Here is a 23,123-nt window from a genome sequence, read left to right as displayed (position 1 = left end):
AATCTCTTGGAAGACAGTTTCTTATAAAACTAAACATACTCTTAGCCATGATCCAGCAATCACACTTCTTAGTATTTAACCAAATAAGTTAAAAACGTATGTGCACACAAAAACCTGCAGTTTTATTCATACTTTTCAAAACTTGCAAGCAACCAAGATGTCCTCCAGTAGGTGAATAGATAAACTACAGTACATCCAGACAATGAAATATTACTCAGTGCTAAAAAGAAATGAACAATCAAGCCATGAAAAGACATAGAAGAATCTTAAATGCGTATTATTAAGTGAAAGAAACCAATCTAAAAATTCTATTTCTTTCTTTTCTTTGGTGGGGGGGGCACGCCACACGGCTTGCAGGATCTTAGTTCCCTGACCAGGCCGGCAGTGAAAGCACCGAGTCCTAAGCGCTGGACTGCCAGGGAATTCCCTGAAAACTCTATTTCTTGATCTGAGTGGTAGTTATGCAGATTTTTGCTTTGTATGAATTTACCAAACTGTACCTAAACATTTTGTGAGCTTTTCTGTATGATCCAAATTTTAAAAATCAAACATCAAAACACTAATACTACTATAGAGAAATGTACAAGTAAAATCATGAATTATGCAGAGCTAAAACATGATATCCTGTGAGAAGCCATTGATTAGGTTTTCCAGGCAAGTTTTTTTTTTTTTTTTTTTTTGAGGTACGCGGGCCTCTCACTGTTGTGGCCTCTCCCGTTGCGGAGCACAGGCTTCGGACACACAGACTCAGCAGCCATGGCTCTCGGGCCCAGCCGCTCCGCGGCATGTGGGACCCTCCCATACCGGGGCACGAACCCGTGTCCCCTGCATCGGCAGGCGGACTCTCAACCACTGCGCCATCAGGGACGTCCCAGGCAAGTTTTTAAAATAAAGAAAAAGCAAGTAACTTACAAAAGAAGATTGGCACATAATAAAAAAGAAAACAATAGCTTGTCCTTCTCAAACAGTGATCGGCATATATTACAATATAAGTTGTATGTGAAGTGGTCATTTAAATATCGTAGGCGCTTTTCCAAAATTTTGGATTTGTTACTGAAAGGTTAAAAAAAAAGGAAAATATATTGAGTCAAGTAAAACTAAGAAAAAATAAGTAACATATGAATTAACATACAAGTTGTTTTTATTTTATCAAAATAACCACTGTTAAAAATATGAAACTACACACACACACACACACACACACACACACACGTGTGCATATATTGGGTTCACCAAAAAGTTCATTCAGGAAAAACCCCGAACGAACTTTTTGGCCAGCCCAATAAAAATGGTGACATCTGAGTAAGCTCTCTGGATTGTACCAGTGTGAACTTCCTGGTTGTGATACTGTACTATAGTTATATAAGATATTATCATTGGAAGGGAACCCTCATGCACTATTGGTGGGAATGTAAATTGGTACATAGTCCCACTATGAAAAACAGTATGGGAGTTTCTCAAAAAAATAAAAATAGAACTACCATACAATCCAGCAATGCCACTTCTGGGTATTTACGCCCCACAAAACTCCAAAAACACTAATTCAAAAAGATATATGCACCCTATGTTCACTGCAGCATTATTATTTTTTTAATTGAAGTATAGTTGATTTACAATATTGTGTACATTTCAGGTGTACAGCACAGCGATTCAGTTATACATTTATATATATACATATAAATCTATATATTATTTTTCAGATTCTTTTCCCTTATAGGTTATTACATAATATTGAGTATAGTTCCCTGTGTTGTATAGTATGTCCTTGTTGGTTATCTATTTTATACATAGTAGTGTGTATATGTTAATCCCAGTCTCCTAATGTATCCCTCCCCCGACTCCTGTTTTCCCCTTTGGTAACCATAAATTTGTCTTCTGTGTCTGTCTCTTTCTGTTTTGGAAATAAGTTCATTCATGTCTTTTTCTTTTAGATTCCACATACAAGCGATGTCATATTTGTCTTTCTCAGTCTGGAATACTTCACTTAGTATGAGAATCTCTAGGTCCATCCATGTTGCTGCAAATGGCATTATTTCATTCTTTTTTTACAGTTGAGTAATATTCCACTGTACATATATACCACATCTTTTTTTTCTCTCTTCTTTTTATTAATGTAGTATATCATATTGATTGATTTTTTAAACATCTTTATTGGAGTATAATTGCTTTACAATGGTGTGTTAGTTTCTGCTTTATAACAAAGTGAATCAGCTATACATATACATATATCCCCATATCTCCTCCCTCTTGTGTCTCCCTCCCACCCTCCCTATCCCACCCCTCTAGGTGGTCACAAAGCACTGAGCTGATTTTTTCAAATTATGGTTTTATCTGGATATATGCCCAGGAGTGGGATTGCAGGATCATATGGTAGTTCTATTTTAAGTTTTTTAAGGAACCTCCATACTGGTCTCCATAATGGCTGCACCCATTTACATTCCCACCAACAGTGTAGGAAGGATCTCCTTTTCTCCACACCCTCTCTAGCATTTATTATTTGTAGACTTTTTGATGATGGCCATTCTGACTGGTGTGAGATGATACCTCATTGTAGTTTTGATTTGCATTTCTCTAATAATTAGCGATGCTGAGCATCTTTTCATGTGCCTTTTGGCCATCTGTGTGTCTTCTTTGGAGAAATGTCTATTTAGGTCTTCTGCCCATTTTTTGATTGGAATTTAAGTGTCCATCAATAGATGACTGAATAAAGAAGATGTGGTATATATACACAATATATACTTAGCCATAAAAAAAGAAAATTTGCCATTTGCAACAACATAGAAGGAACTAGAGTGTATATGCTAAGTGAAATAAGTCAGATAGAGAAAAATATCGTATGATCTCACTTATATGTAGAATCTAAAAACAAAGCAAATGAACAAACAAAACAACACAGAAACAGATTTATAGATACAGAGAGCAAACTGGTGGTTGCCAGAGGGGATGGGGTGGGGGCCATATAGGTGAAGGGGATTAAGAGGTACAAATTTCCAGTCAGAAAATAAATCAGACATGGGATGCAACATAGCATAAGGAATATAGTCAATAATATTGTAATACTTTTGTATGGTGACAGATGGTTACTAGACTTATTGTCGTGATCATTTCTTAATGTATTTAAATGTTGACTCACTATGTTGTACACCTGAGACTAACATAATATTGTATATTATCTACACTTCAACTGAAAAAAAAAAGATGTAAGAACTGGAGAAACTGGGTAAAGGGTACATGGGACCTCCCTGTACAGTTTTTTGTGTGTGCAACTTCGTATGAAGCTATATGTTAAAAATGGGGTATAATTCTATGAGAAAATGAAATATGGTTTACACCATCTCTCTATTTTCAAAATTCTAAATTTCTTATTGTAATCCCAAATGACTGAAAACAATCAGTTAATTAAAAAGCACCTACTGAATATCTATTAGTGTGAGAATCTAAGCTGGGGAGGGAACTGTAAGAGATAAAGAATTATGAAACATTTACCTGCCTCAAAGAAGCATAAAATCTAGATCAAGATCCATATGTTAAAAAAAAAATGAAAAGTAAGAAAACATATGGACAAAAGTGATTACTTCTGGATGGGTTATGACTAATAATTATTTTCTTCTTTATACTCTTACATGCTTAAAACTTCTGCAATAAGAATACGTTGCTTTCATCTTTTTAGTTCAATTTTTTCAGTAATATTTATGGGAATCTAAGACAATACACCCATTCTAGGAAAGTTTAGCAGTTACTTAAAAAAAATAAACAAGCAACTACCACATGACCCAGCAACTGCACTCCTGGGCAGTTATCTTGGAGAAATGAAAACTTGTGTTCACACAAAAACCTGTCCATGCATTTTGTAGCAATCTTATTTGTAAAAGCCAAAACCTGGAAATAACCCAGATGTCCTGTAACAAGTGAATGATTAAACAAACTGTAGTACATCAATATCATTAAATACCTCTCAGCAATAAAAAGGAGTAAACAACCTAAATGAATCCCCAGAGAATTATACTGGGTGAAAAAAAGCCAATTCCCAAAAGTTACATAGTGTATGATTCCATTTATATAACATTCTTGAAGTGACAAAATTATAGAAATGAGAACAGATTAGTGGTTGCCAAGGGTTACGGTCAGCATGAGAATGGGAGGAAGGTGAGTATGGCTATAAAAGGGCAACATGGGTATCCTTGTGGTGATGAAAGTACTCTGTATCTTGACTGTGTCAACATCAATATTCTGGTTGTGATATTGTACTACAGTTTCTCAAGATGTCACCATTGAGGAAACTGCATAAAGAGTACATGGGATCGCTGCATTTTTTCTTATAATTGCATGTGAATCTACAATTATCTCAAAATTAAAAGTTTAATTTTTAAAAAGTAATACTTGGATCCATGGGAATGGGATGGAAGGGGAGGGGGTAGTGACACTTCTCTGAGCAGACCTTCTGTATGGGATTTACTTTTGGAGTCATATTGATGGCTTACGTACTCAAAAATATAATATAATGAAAATCAACAAGGAAAAGGGGGAAACTCTAAAATGAAATATAAAAATAAACAAATTACCCTAACTGTATTTCACACGAATAACAAACATCACCATACTAAAGGAGGAAAAACTAACCCAAGTAACTTTTGAATATAGTTTTTTGCATATAAAAACAAAAAGACTGTAAGTTTCTGTGTGAATACATGCATCCAATTCTCTTTAGTATATACCCAAGAATTGCTAGATTTGCTGGAAATACTGGATCATATGGCAAATCTATGTTTAATATTTTGAGGAACTTCTAAAAATGTTTCCAAAGTGGATGCATTATTTTACAATCCCACCAGCAGTGTATGAGGGTTCTGATGACTTCACATCCTCGACACTTGTTATTGACATTTATGTCAGTTCTTCAACTTGAACATCCTACATCATGTAGGGTATGTTAATTCAAATTCCAAATCCCAACTGGGAAAGCTTAGGGATTTCAATCACTCAGGAAAGTGTTCTACCAAGAGCCCATGTAGAACACATATGCTAGGCTCAAATCATATTTTTATTCTACTTAACAAGTTACTAAATACCAGATATTGTTAAAAAATACTCTATAAATATTCTTTTTAATTCTCATAACAACTCTTAAAGGTAGGTATTATTATTATCCCTATTTTATAGATAAGAAAAATTGAGGCAATTACAGAAAAGTTAGCTGACTTGCCTGTATTCATGCAGCTATTATGTGGCAGAACTGAAATTTAATCCCTTACTCCAGTCTAACTCCAAAATCTGTGTACATTCAGTAATTGGTTAAAGTGAAATTATCTAGCAAATGATTAGAAATGTGGGGCTGAAATTTGTTAGAGACCTCAAGGCTGGAAGAAAGATATATTGGAGTTGCTAGCAAAGGTAGGTCATGTGCTTTATCAAAATATTTAAAAGAGAGGGGCAAAAAGACCTAAAGCTAATCCCTCTATGCCTAAATCTTGAGTAGAAGCGAAACAAAACTTAAAATAGAAATGAGGCCTGCTTGCTTGCTTTTTCCTTCTTTCTTTCCTTCCTTCCTCCCTTCCTCCCATCCTTCTTTCCTTCCCTCTTCCTCTTCCTTCCCTCCTTTCTTCCTTCCTCCCTTCACTTTTCCCATATTTTGTAATGTTCTATAGTGAATATGTATTATATAAACAGTAAGAAAAAAAATTACATATTTTAAATGGAAAGGATGGTGAAAATCCAACCTAGGGAGCATGAATGAAGCTAGAGAATGTTTACCTGTCATGAATAGAGTTGATATAAAGGTTCACAAACCAGATGAGAGAGTATTGGTACATGGGATCAATGTTAGCCAGGTCTGCAATGCTAAAGAATAATACTGATGCATGTTTAGCAATAGGTCTATAGCCTTCTCGAGACTCTGCTATTTTGAGTTCTGTTTTTTCGGCAATCTAGAAGAAGAGAAAAATCAAGATTAAGAAATAGGAGATGTTTTAATTATGTATTTTTCATATAATGAAATTTATATTAAAAATATCCCCTAACTTAATGACAAAATTATACAGGCATAGTTTACATCAAAGGGCTTTACTATGCTAAAATCTATAAAAAAAAGAAAGGGAGGGACTACCCTGGTGGTCCAGTGGTAAAGAATCTGTCTTCCAATGCAGGGGACACTGGTTCAATCCCTGGTCTGGGAACTAAGGTCCCACATGCCGTAGGGCAACTAACCCCGTGCACCACAACTACTGAGCCTGCGCGCCTCACCTAGACAGCCTGCATGCTGCAAACTACAGAGCCCACGTGCTCTGGAGCCTGCGGGCCACAACAAGAGAAAAAAAAACCCGCACGAGAAAAAAAATCCCGTACGACACAACTAGAGAGATGCCCATGCGCCGCAGTGAAGAGCCCACGCATTGCAACTAAAGCTCCCACATGCCTCAGCGAAGCTCCTGCATGCTGCAACTAAGACCCGATGCAGCCAAAAAATAAAAGTCTAAAAAAGAAAGAAAGGAAGAGGAAGGAAGGAAAGAACTAGGGAGAGAGGGAAGAGGATGAAGAGAGGGTGGAAAGAAGGGAGGTAAAAGAAAGAAAAATATCTTTACAGATTGAAGGTGTAACTACCCACCAATCATCTCTTTCTTATTTGAGGAATACAAAACTGTCAATCTTTGCTTATTCTTTGTCTTCATCTGACATGTATCTATTATTGTCACTCACCCTCTTTTATTTTAATAGGTCAGAGATAGAGAGAGAGGGAGATGGAGAGACAGCAAGTGTGCATGTGTGTATGGTTTAAGGTGTCAACATGTGTACCAGAACCCAGCACAAAGTCTGACAAAGTAGGAATTCAGAAATATTTGTTGGCTGATGGTTTGATACATTAAGAATACCTTTTTTCAGTGAAATTCTCAAATTTTTAACTTTTCTGGGCTTATAAGGGTATAGATATTTAACCCCAAATGAAAAAATTTCTCTAAGATAACAGCCCTTCAAATGACAACTCAATCTGATAGGTTGATATTCTATAGGAAAAACATGTAGAGCATTTTTCCAACCCTCTCTGTCTTCTTTGGAAATGCTATCCACAGACTCTGTTGAATAAATGTGTCTACGTAGCCATGTTTATATTAAATGATCCTGTTTGTAGCTGATTAAATCAGGTGGGAGGGATAGAACCAGACCCAAAATAAGCTAATTAATTTTCCCTCCAGAGAATGAGAACTTTAGGAGCATTAAAAACTGAAATCAGGTGGTACTTGGCCTTAGTGCTAAAAGGTAATGGTATCAGAGTTGGTTTCTATGTGCAAGATAAACATACGAAGGAACAGTACAAAAGTTTTACAGAAAAAATTGGTCTCCGGATGGAGCAGAAAGAAGCATGTATGAGGATGACGCAACCTTAGAGAAAGGGAGAGACAAAGAGCATAGCAACTTAATGCTTTCCATTAATTCCTGAGGCCTGTATGTACTTCCTATAATTGGGAAAATAAAATGTCCCCTTGTATATTTTTTATTTAAGCTAATTTGTATAGGTTTCTGTTCCTTGAAAGCAAACTTTCCCCCAAATTACAGTGTAGTTTACAATTAAAAGTAAGGTTTGAACCTCAAACTTGACTATAAGTGAAACAAAGTTATCAACAATGGAAATTAATGACATTTTTACAAAAGAAAGCATAATCTTGGTATTCTCATTTAAACCTCCTGTTATTTAACCCTTAATTTTTTCAGCTAAATGCCATTTACCATTAATGGCAACAGTAAGCAAAAACATTTAGCAAATATTGTTATTATTTTTAAAGAGTAAATAATAATTTAACTCAGGTTCCAAGGCTTAATCTGCAGTGTATTTATAAATAGTGTTATATTTATATATACTTGGCTGCTTAGTATGAAACACTAAACTCAAGACATATAGAGTTTTGATTAATTACCATTAATGGCCTAAAATCAAAGGACAAGACATTTTCTAACAAATAAACATTGTGAGCATATGATGTTAAAAGAGGAGAATTTATTATTTGTAAAAATTTCCTGGGCTGTGCTATTTATATATATTATACTTTCCAAGAATCCACAAGACTAAACTTCAACCAAGACAACTTTTGCAAGGAGGGAAGGCTTTGAAACTTATAGAACAAATTCCTTTTTTAAAAAAATATTTATTTATTTAATTGCACAGGGTCTTAGTTGTGGCATGTGAACTCTTAGTTGCAGCATGCATGTGGGATCTAGTTCCCTGACCAGGGATCGAACCAGGCCCCCTGCATTGGGAGTGCAGAGTCTTATCCACTACGCCACCAGGGAAGTCCAGGACAAATTCTTAAAGTTTTGTTTGTGTTTGTTTAATCTTATGGGTTGGGATAAAAGGGAAAAGCAGATTTTAGACTATGTGGGAACACTTTGCTCTGAAGATGGTTTTTCTTACATCTGGGTGGGTGGGTAGATAGAAGTCAGGGCCAGATACAGAGCATGTTTTAAATCAAAATATATAGTGAATTCTAAATTACGCTTGTAATGATTAATTAGACCCAGTCAAAAAGACATTATGATTAAATTTCTCTCTTTTTGTAAGATGAAGTATTTGAACCAATAAATATTGATATCTACTTTCCTCTTTGAGTCTAATAGGAAATAAGCTGATAAATGCTTCCTGTCTTTTCTTCCCTTTGAAAAAACACTGTGGTGAGAGGAAAATGAGGAATGGGTTCTGCTCTGACGAACATTAATTGGTAAGGCAGACATTATAGAATATCTCAGCCATGGTCCCCAGATGGGAGGCTACCACAGCATATTACTCTAAGACACTACTCCTTTAGGCTCTCCTGAAATGAAAAACACAAACACAAAACAAAACGGTACACCTGGCTAGAGAGAGTCATTACCATCACATTCACATAAAACTAAACCCATCCCAAGGGGAAAGGTGCCTAGACCTTTTGGAAATCCTCTACCCCAAAACTGGGGTGCATGGGGTAGGGTGCAAACAGAAGGATGCTGAGCAATTAGTGAAATTTCTATTTAGGTTTCTTTTTATTTTGTAATTACGCCAATATTAAGATGTGTTTAATTCATTGGGTGGGCCAAGGAGGATTGAAAGGTCTGAAAATCAGTAAAGTTAGCCTACTAAAGTCATTCTGTATTATCATTTCATTGTGTGAACTTGGGCCTTAACTACTTTTTCTGGGCCCTACTTTTCTCAACTATGAAATGCTAAAGATGACAAATAGCTAAGGCTTCTTCCACCCATAACACTGTAGGATTATATTTTTTAAAAGATGCAATATAAAAATACCATTTAGCTGTGTTAGATGAATTTGCAATAAGTACATTATTGTATGTGTCTTCCTTCCTCTACCTGCCACTCCCAACTCTCATACCTCTCTCCCAGACAAAAGACAAGGCAATGTCAGAAGATCATCCTTATTAGTTCCTAGAACCACTTACTGTCCAACTAACCAGCAATTACCTTCACACATCTTAAGTTCCAACCAGGAACAGAGGCAAGCCATATTCTCAAACTTAAGTTTTAGGTGAAGAGTCAATTAAAATTTGAATGAACCTGACTAGCTTACCCTACCTACGCAATAATAAAAAGTGTGTTTAAAATTTTTTTCATTCCAAATTTATTTCTTCTGTGTATAGGTGCCACATAGATGACACCAGGTTTTGAATGATTCAACAGTATAAGATATTCTCTTATGAGTTTAAAATTAGTTTCTATCTTTTGATGTTTTATGAATTCTTTTCCTCTTCCCATAAGCCTAGTATTAGCACTTTCCTTAGGGAGCGGGGGCCCATTGGACTCGTAAGAATCTAAAAATTTCTAGGATTCTTTTTTCACCTGTTGTTTCTTTGTTATCTCATTGGACATCAATTTAGCAGAGTCTAAGACTTTAATTGTACTTTCATCTTCTAAAATGTTCCCTTCTGAAGATGATAATGTTTCTAAAATTTTTTTCTCTATATCTTTTAGCTGTTTCTTATTAGCTGCAGACTGAAGAATAAGAGCATTTCGTTCTTCTTCTAATTCTGGTCTAAAAAGATAAAACATTTAGTCTAAATTTGTAGTATTTTATCCAAATATTAGATATCACAATTTTGTAGACAGTTAAATAATTTTGTAGACATATAATACAAATTAAGATGATTAATCTCTTTATCCTAACCTAAGGAAAAAAATACTCCCATGAAAACAATAATTTGAGAAATTCAAGCAAAAAAAAGCATTAATTACATATATGTAAAATGTGGCAATAACATATACTACAGTAAGTCTAAGAATATGTTAAATTTATCCATATGGCTTAGCTTGTTGTGTGAGAATAAGAACTGGAAAAGAAACTCAGAATATGAGATTTCTTATCTATTCCTTGGCTTAATCACATTCAGTCCCATTTTCATCATCTCTTCTACAATAGGAGACAGAAAAGATGACTCATCCTACAACTGGCTCTTCAAGTAAAAGACAAAACTCGCACTTATATCTTAACAATGACGGTATGAAACTTCAAAATAACATAATTCACCATGTTATAGAATATGTTATGACCTGGTTCTGTCTTGGATACTGCACAAGTGGGATAAATATTGAAAATAACAGAAGTACTTCATGGTACATATTTTCACTTATAATTTGATTTCATGTAATAGACTACTTGATAGTGTTATATTAAGCTTCAAGTGGAATCAAAGATTTCCTTCAGGAAACAATTCTTTACTAGTAGCCCTTCTAGGTATCATAGTATTTTTTCTCATTTAAAAAATAATACATGCTAGTAATGGAAAAATATATAAAGTATAAAGAAAATAATAAGAATTATCCATAATCTTACCACTCCTAAGGATTATCACTGTCAATATTCTGGTGTATTCTTTCTCAATCTTTTTTTGGTATATATGGATATCCATTCATGCATTAACTTTTTAAAAACAAATATTATCCCTACCATATATAGGTTTGTATCCTGCTTTTTCATTCTTGTCCTAAGTATTTTCTTGTTTCAATAATATCCTATATATGTCTTTGAACACATTTCTGATTTTGTCTGTAGCATACATTCCTAGGGATGAAATTTTTTGGCTCAAACAGTCAGATACAAGTCAGAAGTCATGGCATATCACCTGAATCCTGCTACCCATACTAAAAGCCCAATATAACATGGCTGGTTTATAACTTACTTGTTATAGAATGGCTATTTTAAAGAATTAAATACTTATTTAATTTATAATGACAAAATACAAAATTTTGATAAGGTTTCAAAATAATCACATAACAAAAGTATTAATGGCCTACAAATATTCCTCTCTATACCCCCTGGAAGTATCTAAAAAAACACGTACCTCTCCTTTGCAACAACAATACCTAGTAATTGATCTTCAAGTCCTTCTGGAGTTATCATGAAATTGAGCAAAGATAGCTTTGTAGCCAGCTCTGGCATATAGTGTGGATTCCTCAGCTTTGTGGTGATATAAAACTTGAAATCAAAGGAATACTCAATAATGACCTCACCAAGTCTGATGCAATCAATGCCACCTGTATTTCAGAAAAAAAATGCAGAATAAATAAGCCAAAGTTACATAGCCCATCCCCCCTACGTTAAAGCCCTTCCTAGGTTACAAGTAAAAAGTCATAAAGTAATTTCAAATAGAATACAAAAAGGTGTTGCAAAAGTCACACATAACACAGAGGCAAGTAAGCAATTATACAGCAGGACTCATTAATTCTGGGGTACTATAAGACATTTTCTCTGGTTGTCATGGAGCCTTCTAAATCAAGATTTCTTTTGATCTTACTTCTTCCATTACTTTTCAATAATGATTCCAAAATTATTTATATATTACTAAAGCTCTTAAAAGTACTAGAGTTTGACAGAGATAAAATTTTTATAAGCAGAAAGATATATGGTGGGCAACGTTTACCTAAAGTCAACTCTGGTCCACATTAACCACTACTATTTAGAGTAATGGACTTTGTGTGGTCCTTGGTCACAAGATAAAGGAATTTCAGGCTGGCTTCAACTTCATGTTCTCTACTGAACAACAGTCTAGGTAACAGTCATTAAGGCAATGAAGGTATTTACTTTAGAATATCTGATACTTGTTCCAAATTTCCTTTTATGTATAACAATGACACAGAAGTTCTGCATTAACATTATTATTAAAATATGTAGTGCTTTTCTTGCCTCAGAGATAATCCAATCACATTTCAGTTCTACCAACTAATATCAATTGATTTCTACCTTGTTTAAAAGTTTGTCTAAGTAGTAAAGGCTCCAAAGATGGATCCAGTTCTTCACCAACATTTTCTAATAGAAGTGGAGTTCCAAACTGAATACAGTTTTCCAGTGTTCTCATATAGTCTGAATCTGATAGCTTAATAACACTAAGCTGATTTTCTTTCTCAGAGTTTTTGATCCATTTATTGGCTTGACCCTGGGGGTCAATCATTAAAGGCCTAGAATATAATAAGAAATATTCTGAGGGGAATAAATAGATGTTGAGATTTCTTTAAAATTATATAATTTACATAATAAACATCACCATAAATCTGTACAAAGTGTTTCATGTACATTATCAGGATTAATCTTCACAAAATTCCTGTGAGAAAAAAGTGAAAAGGAGTTTTATTCTCATTTATTTATTTATTTATTTATTTTTGCAGTACGCCGGCCTCTCACTGTTGTGGCCTCTCCCGTTGCGGAACAAAGGCTCCGGATGCACAGGCTCAGCAGCCATGGCTCATGGGCCCAGCAGCTCCGCAGCATGTGGGATCTTCCTGGACTGGGGCATGAACCCGTGTCCCCTGCATCAGCAGGCGGACTATCAACCACTGCATCACCAGGGAAGCCCTGGAGTGACATCTTCAAAGGAAAGAAGGAAAACCAAAAGAATCCAAAAAACTGTCAACTCAGAATTCTAAACCCAGCAAACAATATCTTTCAAAATGAAGATGAAATAAAGAAAAAAAGCTAAATGAATTAATTGCCAATAGACCTGTACTCAGGAAGTGCTGAAAAATATTTGTCAGGCAGAAGACATATGAAAATAGTTAGAAACATAAAGAAATTAAGAAGTCTAAGGGAATTCCCTGGCAGCCCAGTGGTTAGGACTTGGTTCTTTCACTGCTGTGACCCAGGTTCAATCCCTGGTTGAGGAACTAAGATCGTGTAAGCCGTGCCACCACAAGGCCCCCCCCAAAAAAAAAACAATCAAAAAGTCCAAAAATGGGGAAAAAATGAACATAAACATAAAAGACATTTTTCTTATATTTAATCACCCTAACATAATTACTGTCTAAAGCAAAAATAGTAACAGTGTATTGTGGGATTTATGACATATGAAAAATAAAATATACAATAACAGCACAGTAAATAGGAGAGAGACATTGGAACTATACTGTTGAAAGATTCTTATACTATATGTGTAGCAGTATATTGCTATCTGAAAGTATTCAGAAACTAAAGATGTATATTGTAAGCTCTAGAGCAAACACTTAAAATAGGGAATATATAACCAACAAGCAAATAGTGGAGATAAAATGGAATCATAAAAAAATTCAATTAATCCAAAGCCAGGTGGAAAAAAGATGAAAGGAACAAAGAACAGATGAGACAAACAGAAAAGAACTTGTAAGACAGTAGATTTAAATCTAAATGTATCAATAATTCCATTAAGTATAACTGATCTAAATACTCTGATTACAAGTGAGAAGTATATCAATTATATCTCTATCTTAAAAAACAGAAAAAAAGTCATGTAATCCCTCCCATTAAAAAGCTTCAAATGGTTGGTAATGTTCTGAATCTTGATTATGGCAGGGATCATATGACCATAGGCCTTAATCAAAATTCATAAAACACTGTACCTAAAAAGGGTGAATTTTATTGTATATATTATATCTCAATAAACCTGACATAAAATTAAAGAAAAAATAAAATGAGGAGAAAAACAAAGACATTTTCAGACCAATTCACAAGTCCTTACTAAATGAAAGACTGAAGGGACAAAGATAGCATTACAAATCAGTGAGGAAAGGAAGAATAACTCAATAAATGCTGCTGGGGTAAATGGTTATCATTAGAAAATAAATAAATAAAATTAGATCCTTACCTTTCATCACATCCAAAGATGCAAAAAGAAGCAAGCAACAGGGTCCTAATTGTAAACTGCTTTCCCAGTTCACGACTCTTTTTCTGAGAACTATATTCTTGACCTACTCATGTGTGTTACTACAGTGGCTTGGCCCCCAGCCATAGGTACAAGACCTAGTATGGATATTTGTCCCACACTATACTAATCAGATTTTTCTCTCATGGGAATTTGAACTTGTACTTAATGGTTCTGCTTAATGTATATTATTCAACTGATGTGTTTTGTGAACTTAGGAACTAAGGCTTCATTAGCGAATGGCCATGTGTACAGAAGAACAGAATCAGCATATAATCAGAGACAGACTAATGAAGCAGCTGCACAGAGAAAAACACAGAAAATAGGTCCTACAGTGAGGGAGAGAAAGAGAGACAGAGGGAGAGATTGAGACTGATTGGGAGAGATACCAATTTTCACATTACAAAAGCCTGCTGGCTCAACTTTTCTCTGAGGTACACTTAAGATACTCTAAAGTGAGTAGCCAAAAGAGTGAACGTTAGTTACATTACTGGGTTCTGCTGTTAGGAGGCAGAGAGAAGAGATTAAGCCTCTGTGGTCACTTACAGTGTCCAGAAGGATGATAGCCATAGATGAACACATTGGTCCCAAATGGCAAGAAGTGAAGTCAGGTCTATAAGGATGGAGACTCATCCCTCAGAACAGACCCAGTCCATGACTTATTGACCAGCCAGTCCAAAAACAACAGGTAGAAAGGAGTAACACCATTGAAATATTACTGTATTAGAAGAGTCATCTTTCTGTCAGAAAATGACAGATTGTTTTCTTCAATTTACATACAATCCTGAAACCTCTGGTTTCCCTGGATTTCAGTTAAGCCTTATAGATATCCTAATAGCATTTTTGAACTGCAATTTAAAAAATCTGAATGGCCACGAAATGCATAGAAAAGAGTTCTAAAACAGAATACTCAGGGTCAAATATTCTGTTAAATAGAACTTGCCCTGCTTTACAAGAGAACACATTTTCTGGAATAGCTAATTACACTTCCTCAGATTGTAATAAATTTTACTAATTGCCTAGAAGTTTCAACCTAAGGATGTTCACTCTCAAGTAAAATTTTGAGTGGATAAGCACTCAAAACACATACATCAGTATTTCAGTAAAACGATACTATCAATATAAAGGAGACTTAGACGTCTTGAAGTATCTAGTAAGGTTCCCAAAGAATATAGCAAACAATACCTCAAACTTTTAGAATGTAAGATTTCCTAGTATCTTTAATGTATCTTATATCCCAAAAGAAGACTGAAATTTCCATTACAGTTATAAAGGTAGCAAATGTGATACCCTATTCCACATTTCACTTAACATAATAAATAAGAACAAGGATTTGGAAGTTAAATTGCCTGGGTTCAAATTCTTACTCCACCATTTATTAGCTCAGTTATCTCACTAAATTTCAAATTACTAAATCACTGTGGGCCTCAGTCATCTCATCTGTAAAATGGAACAATAAGAACTAACTCATAGGAATTTGTGAGGATATAAGGCACTTACAAAATACCTCATGAATATCAGAACTCAATAGTATCTATCATAGTATATTTGACATAAGATCCCAAGAAAAGACTCAAATTAGATGACAACATGACTAAATAACCATTTATAAGAAACTATTTCTCAGATGAGAGTAATTTCCCAAGTTTTTGAAAGTGATACAAATAAAAGGATAACAATAAAACCATTTGGAAAACTCATATAGTTGTCACACTATCAGTGATAGTGTTGAAAAAGATATACATGAAATTGCATAAATTATTGTTATAGTATCATGAAAATGGGTAGAAATACCTAGTTAAAATAAATACATTGAATAGCCAAAACCTGCCAACGGCCCAGTGTCCATCAACAGGAAAATGCATAAAGTTATATAGTCATGTAATGGAATACTACTCAGCACAAAAATTAGTAAGATTATGCTGTGTGGAAAAAGCCTTATACAAAAGACTACATACAGTATGATTCCATTAATATGAAGTTCTAGAATAGGCAAAACTAACCTGTGATGGAAAATAATCAGAATAATAATTTCCTATGGGATGAGGGTGGGGATTTATTGGGAAGGGACAAAAGAGAATGTTTTATACCTTGACAGAGGTTTGGGTTGCACAAGTGCATACTTTTGTTAGAACTCATTGAATGGTATAGTTTTAAGTTTTGTGTATTTCATTGTATGTAAATTTTACCTCAAAAGAAAAAAAAACAAATATTGAACTTTAGTTAAAGATATGCATGCTGAAGTATTTGGAAGGAAGTAAATCCATGTCTGCAACATATGTTGAAATACATGAAAAAGGATGAGTTGATGGATGGATAGAGGGATAGATAAGAATAATAAAATGTTAGTTGCAGGATCTAGGAAGTAGTAGCTATACAGGCACTTTAAAATCCTTTCAACTTTTCTCTATATTTGAAAACCTTAAAATAAAATAATTGAAAAATAAATACTTTATGTTCCTTACCAACGCCTGGAGTTATTAACAATCACTCCATTGTCTATGGAGAAAGTATCTGTAGGCAATCCAGCAATATTCCAAGCTCTAATTTTTACTGGATCACCCAGGGTCTTACTCAATGAGAACTCCTCTGAACATGGGATGTTTTTCTGCTGTAAGAAATAAACAAATTTCTTTTGATGTTTTCATTGTCTTGTTGATTGAAGTATTGTTAACATTAAAATACTGATTTAATTGTTATTAGATATTGTTTAATAATTCTAAAGAACAAAAAGAAAACTGAAAGGAAAGTTGGACTATGGAAGTATTTTACTGATCAAACAAGAAGAAAAAAAGAAAAACCCCCTATTTTCAGTCATTTCTCCCCTTCTCTGTTTTTATTATCATCTTTTCCCCCCAAATACCCCAACACATACTTTAAGTGTTCTATATAAAGAAACATGAAATATAAAACCATTACCTTGCACAACATGCTCCAATCTTCTGTACATGTTTGTCGAAAGCCAGCAGTGAAAGCACCAAGGTAGGCTATTACTCCTGCTGATACTAAGACATCACCAGTCAAATTTTCATATACTATCTGAAGGTCATCTGCAGCTTGAGACCATCTGGGAGATTAATCAAAGGCAAAATAGCCTCACCATAGAGAATGATCTAAGATAGTAATCGAAAGAGCTAGGGGCTTTTAGTCCAAACTCTAACAAAATGCCATGAAATGTTGGGCACTTGCTTATCTATAAGCAAGGAGGTTGGGTCCCTTCTAGCTCTAACATGCTATAATATATATCTATGTTATACAAATGATAATCTACCTTTGATTATTAGAATATTAGGCATTTCTTACAGGACTTGTTCTTTCAGAATAAGCAAAACAAAAACAAAAAAACCACCAGCATTTTGTCTAATAATTTTAATCAGGATGATTTAGTCTAGTGGCCCTGCTACTTGTTCCTGAAAAACATAGGAACATTTGCAATTCATTACCAAAAATTACATTTAAGTTGTATAGCAGCTGACATACTAATGTTAAGGTTGATATTTTTTTGCATTTAATGAAACCTTTACAATAAAAAGTGCATTACAAAACCATCCAATCTATGCTACAAAGTATTGTCAAAAGTATGTAACTTTATCATGCTATTCATTCAACAAATATAGTTAATAACTATGATAGTTGGCTGGCCAGTAAAAATAAATAGATTAAAATAAAGCTAACTGGCTTTGTTATACCAAGTCAGTTATCCGAAATAAATTTAACAAAATGAACCATATATCCACTACTCCCAAACATTTTATTATGAAAAATTTTAACATACATAAAATTGGAAAGAATTGCACAATGATCACCCACATACTCACCACTTAAAAATTATCTTTTTTTTTTTTTTTTGTGGTACGCGGGTCTCCCACTGCGGAGTACAGGCTCCGGACGCGCAGGCTCAGTGGCCATGGCTCACAGGTCCAGCCGCTCCGCAGCATGTGGGATCTTCCCGGACCAGGGCATGAACCCGTGTCCGCTGCATCAGCAAGCAGACTCTCAACCACTGCACCACCAGGGAAGCCCTATCATTTGTTTTATTTGCTTCTTTCTCTCTCTCTCTCTCTCTTTTTTTAACATTTGAAAGCAAGTTGCAAACACCATCCTTGACACTGATATTCTGTTAGGAGAAGCTTAGTCAGGTGCTTTATAGAAAGTCCCACAATCTCAACCAGCCATTTAAAAATCAGTAATCATAATAAATACCCAAAGAAAGTCACATATTCAAGCCCGACATTTTAAAATATTGTTAAAAGGAGTAGAAATCTGACCTTGATTTTTCTCCACCTAGTCCTCCAATTAGTTTTGAGGCTCTTTCAAGTTTCTTAGCACAGAGTTCCACCTGGTCTTCTAAACGAGCCTTTTCCTCAGTTTTCTCAAGAAATGTTGCTTGTAAATTTTCCAGATGATGTTCTACTTCTGCTAGTTCTGCTCTCTTCTGATTCAAAAGCTCCATTGTCTCAGCTAAGGACTTCTGAGCTTCTGTTAAGCGGGCTTTCTTAGGAGCCACTACCTGTTTGGGAACAATATATGCAGCTATAATGTGTACTATATAAAACTGACAATCGACATAATCCTTTATAGATATTATGAATTTTAAATGTTTATTTATGATTATAAATACATTTATCACTTATAACAATAAATTATACAAATTTTAAATGCCTTAAATCTTACATCATATTTTTATATGCAGATAAAGTAAAATATATTCCTATGTTTTATAAAATATATAAAATCATTCTGGACTAGCAAACTGTTATCTATAAAATAGGCAAGTTATTCTGGACTAATAAAATGTCATAATATGTAGCAAGAATAGCATAATATATAGCAAAATATCTCAAAATAATGAGGAGTTGCCATTCAACTGCTGCAAAAAAAATAGAAAAACATGTAACAGGAGTTACAAATGCTTAAAAGTACATGAAAGTGCTTTTTTTTTTTTTTTTTTTGGCATTTCCAAGTCAGCTTGGAAATTCTCAATGTCTTCCCAGTCAGCTGAGGCTTACATTTGCCTTGAGGGGATTAAGACAGTAGCAGTAATACAAAGAGAAATAAAGTCTCGGTGTTCAGCTTCACTACCAAAACTGAATTTTCCTCAACAAATCTTGAAAAGTGACACTTTGTTGAGAGAAAAAGAATTTTCTAAATTTCTTATTTTATTATGCTCATTAGTATCAATATATCAAGAATGGGGTTTGGCCAACTTGATCAGAGTGTACTATAAGCCACTAGTAGAAGGAATTTACAAGATGACCAAAGAGAGTATATGTCCATTTGAAAGAAGGGAGACCTAAGTCTTCTGGTACATTGCCGTGAATGAGCTGAAGGGTTAGAGGAAGAGTGAGGCAAAGAATCAGATATTGGGGCTCCCCTGGTGGCGCAGTGGTTAAGAATCCTCCTGCCGGGCTCCCCTGGTGGCGCAGTGGTTGAGAGTCCGCCTGCGGATGCAGGGGACACGGGTTTGTGCCCCGGTCCAGGAAGATCCCACATGCCGCGGAGCGGCTAGGCCCGCGAGCAATGGCTGCTGAGCCTGCGCGTCCGGAGCCTGTGCTCCGCAAAGGGATAGGCCACAACAGTGAGAGGCCCGCCTACCGCAAAAAAAAAAAAAAAGAAAAAAAAAAAAGAATCATCCTGCCAACGCAGGGGCCACAGGTTCGAGCCCTGGTCTGGGAAGATCCCAAATGCCACAGAGCAACTAAGCCCGTGCGCCACAACTACTGAGTCTGTGCTCTAGAGCTCAGGAACCACAACTACTGAGCCCGCATGCCACAACTACTGAAGCCTGTGTGCCTAGAGCCCCTGCCCCGCAACAAGAGAAGCCACTGCAATGAGAAGCCTGTGCACTGCAACGAATAGTAGCCCCCACTCACTGCAATTAGAGAAAGCCTGCACACAGCAACCAAGACCCAGCGCAGACAAAAAAAAAAAAAAAAAAAAAAAAAGGATCAGATATTGAATTAGGAAGCTCCACTTTCTACTTTGGACTTTGGAGAAGACCTTGCTGGATATCTCCCTTCAACCCCTCCATAACAACATGAGACAGGTGCATCAGAATTAAAAAATAGCAGTGTGGGGCTTCCCTGGTGGTGCAGTGGTTGAGAGTCCGCCTGCCGATGCAGGGGACACGGGTTCGTGCCCCGGTGCGGGAGGATCCCACATGCCACGGAGCGGCTGGGCCCGTGAGCCACGGCCGCTGAGCCTGCGCTCCGCAATGGGAGAGGCTGCAGCGGTGAGAGGCCCGCGTACCGCAAAAAAAAGAAGAAGAAAAAAAAAAAGCAGTGTGGAGGTGTAGAGTGGAAAGTCGGAAAAGAACCTGAACACCTTAGATTCTCAACTTTATAGAAAGGATCCAGAAGATTCCACATGTGTAAATTAGCTGAGTTGAGAGCTCGCCAACCTGCTGAGATTACTATGGGGAGGGACAAGATTTTCAAATGGAAGAACAGCCATTAAAATTAATTTTAGGGCTTCCCTGGTGGCGCTGTGGTTAAGAATCCGCCTGCCAATGCAGGGGACATGGGTTCGAGCCCTGGTCTAGGAAGATCCCACATGCCGCGGAGCAACTAAGCCTGTGCAGCACAACTGCTGGGCCTGCACTCTAGAGCCCATGAGCCACAACTACTGAGCCCGTGTGCCACAACAAGAGAAGCCACTGCAGTGAGAAGCCTGTGCACCGCAACGAAGCGTAGCCCCCGCTCGCCGCAACAACAGAGGGCCTGCGCGCAGCAATGAAGACCCAACACAGCCGAAAAAAAATAAAAATAAAGTAAATTTATTTTAAAAAATTAATTTTATTTCTTTAACAGGTGTATAAAGTTCTACTCCCCTGAAATTTACAGTCACAGTCTGTACCTCTCTACAGGTACATATACTTTATTAAGAATATCTTCTCAATCATTACAGCCTGATCACTCATCCTATACTCTGAGGTTGTTCTAAACACATGCTATCATGTATTTCCTTGGGTATTTTTATTTATATTTCCTGCTCCCCTTGGTAGAATTCTGCAAGCTGCTGAGGGCAAGGCCAGTGTTTCCTTGGTCCTTTGCTAGTCAAATTTACAAAATGCTCTTAACCATTCTCTGCTCTCCCAGGAATTTGGCCTCAGTGGGTACTCCAAAAAAGACTCCCTATCACTGCATGCCATGGCTTGATTCCACGCTCCGCCTCTTAACCTTACTGGAATTTCTTACTTCTGACCTTTGCATCAAGATTTTAATCTGCCACTTTGCCCTTAGTGTTTTGGATTTTTCTTTGCTTCTGCTGTCCCCTCATAAAACTTAATTCTCTTTTGCCCCAGCTCCCTGTAGCTATAGGTCAGTCTGGCCAGTTTCAATGATCATCCCTGCTCTCACTTACACTAGTCCCAAACAGGTTATGTCACATATAAGTATTCTCTTCATGTACTAGATACTCAGTTAATGTCTGATGATTATGCTGCAGCAGGACAAATTCTTTGTGGTATCACTTTTAGAAACTTCTTAACTAGTAAATATTGGCATAGATTTTAACTTATGGGAATATTTCAACACAAAATGGATGTGCTGATCCTCAAAATACCTTCGCAACTCTGTCATACACTTCCACAGCCATGATCCACTTACACAGACCCTCAGCTGCAGAGGAAGCTTTAGCAACCTTAGGGGGATCAAATTCAGGGTTTGTTAAGTATTCACCACGAATCTTCTGCATAATAGTCACCTATAAAACAAAGATTTAGATCTTAAAATTTCAACATATATCACGCAACCATAGATGAAAAATTAATCATACATAGTAGAAAAAAGTATATAAAAAAGTTATGTTGCCTTTAAAAACCAAAGTGAGCACTTTGAGATATTTTTAAAATAAGCATAATTGCAACAGTCATTTTTGTGAGCAAAATATGCAAACTTATTACAGATAGTGAAACAAGGTATTTCTTCCAAAAAATTTAAAAGACTTGTATAGTTTGGGAAAACATATGGAAATAAGGAAAAAGAACAATTAAACATAAATAAATAGAAGTTTGGATGAAAAACAACTATACTTTTTTACCTCACAAATTTGTATATCCAATTTATTAAGAAATAAACTATTAGAAGACACTTGGAGAACTCTTTCATGTCAATAATACACTAAAACAGTAATTTATTCAATGACTTTTGATGGTCTGAAAGAGGAGAGGTTTTATGTATTATGAGAATTCATAATATAGTCATTAATAAATATAATATTCATTTATTTATTATCTTAATTCTAAAGACAGACTATCTTCTTACGTTTTATATAATATTGCAAAATGTTAAAGATTTTATACATCTTGGCAAAATTACATTTGTAGAAAAAATCCAATGAAACTCACCGGAATGTTGTCCTTGTCATATTCTCTCAAATCTCTTAGGAAATTCATATCTCCCAGAAGTTTTTTGCTAGGTCCCCAGTAATCTAATATCTATAAATAAAATTTATGGAAACTTATTAGATGTGAATTAAATATCTTGATATAAAACTTTTCTTGAGGTTTAAGATATATTAATCCAGAGAAACTATACACTGTACTTTCAAAATATAAACCTACATCTCCTTGGAAATGAAATAAAGAGACTTTGCTCCCTGAGAACATGTATAGCAGATATTTAAGTATAGCAAATATATAAAATATGTATATGAACTTATATATTGAATTTATTATTAAAAATTAAACATTAAAAGCAAAAGATATGATTATTTCTATTTAGAAAACTTAAGAAAAGCAGCTGGTATAAACACCATAACAATTTTCATATAAGAAAATATATTTTTTTAATTTCAACTTTTATTTTCCATTAATCTTGACTTTCAAACCAGAAAGGTAGTGCCATAGACTGAAAGTTTGTGTCCTTTCCCCAAATTCGTATGCTGAAGCCTACTCCCCAGTGTAATAGTATTTGGAGGTGGGGTCTTTGGGAGGTGGTCCTTGGTCTGAGAAATAGACCTCAGAGAGGTCCCTCACCCTT

The 23,123-nt window shown here is 35.5% G+C and overlaps 1 protein-coding gene across 1 annotated transcript in view; it reads right to left on the bottom strand.

Moving 5' to 3' along the window:
- DNAH12 (dynein axonemal heavy chain 12) overlaps window positions 1-23,123 on the bottom strand; it is a gene marked incomplete at its 3' end in the record, with an annotated part of 226,000 nt that overhangs the window by 32,095 nt on the left and 170,782 nt on the right. The window contains exons 51-60 of the mRNA XM_079713687.1: window positions 22,490-22,579; window positions 21,706-21,846; window positions 18,411-18,652; window positions 17,062-17,209; window positions 16,608-16,753; window positions 12,216-12,430; window positions 11,317-11,509; window positions 9,818-10,010; window positions 5,752-5,924; window positions 913-1,053 (exon numbers count right to left, since the gene is read on the bottom strand). Coding sequence (XP_079569813.1) covers window positions 913-1,053; window positions 5,752-5,924; window positions 9,818-10,010; window positions 11,317-11,509; window positions 12,216-12,430; window positions 16,608-16,753; window positions 17,062-17,209; window positions 18,411-18,652; window positions 21,706-21,846; window positions 22,490-22,579 — 1,682 coding nt within the window. The remainder of the gene's footprint in view (window positions 1-912; window positions 1,054-5,751; window positions 5,925-9,817; window positions 10,011-11,316; window positions 11,510-12,215; window positions 12,431-16,607; window positions 16,754-17,061; window positions 17,210-18,410; window positions 18,653-21,705; window positions 21,847-22,489; window positions 22,580-23,123) is intronic.

Source organism: Hyperoodon ampullatus (assembly GCF_949752795.1).
Source record: "Hyperoodon ampullatus genome assembly, chromosome: 10".
Classification (NCBI taxonomy): Eukaryota; Metazoa; Chordata; class Mammalia; order Artiodactyla; family Ziphiidae; genus Hyperoodon; species Hyperoodon ampullatus.
This window is presented reverse-complemented; position numbering and strand designations above follow the sequence as displayed.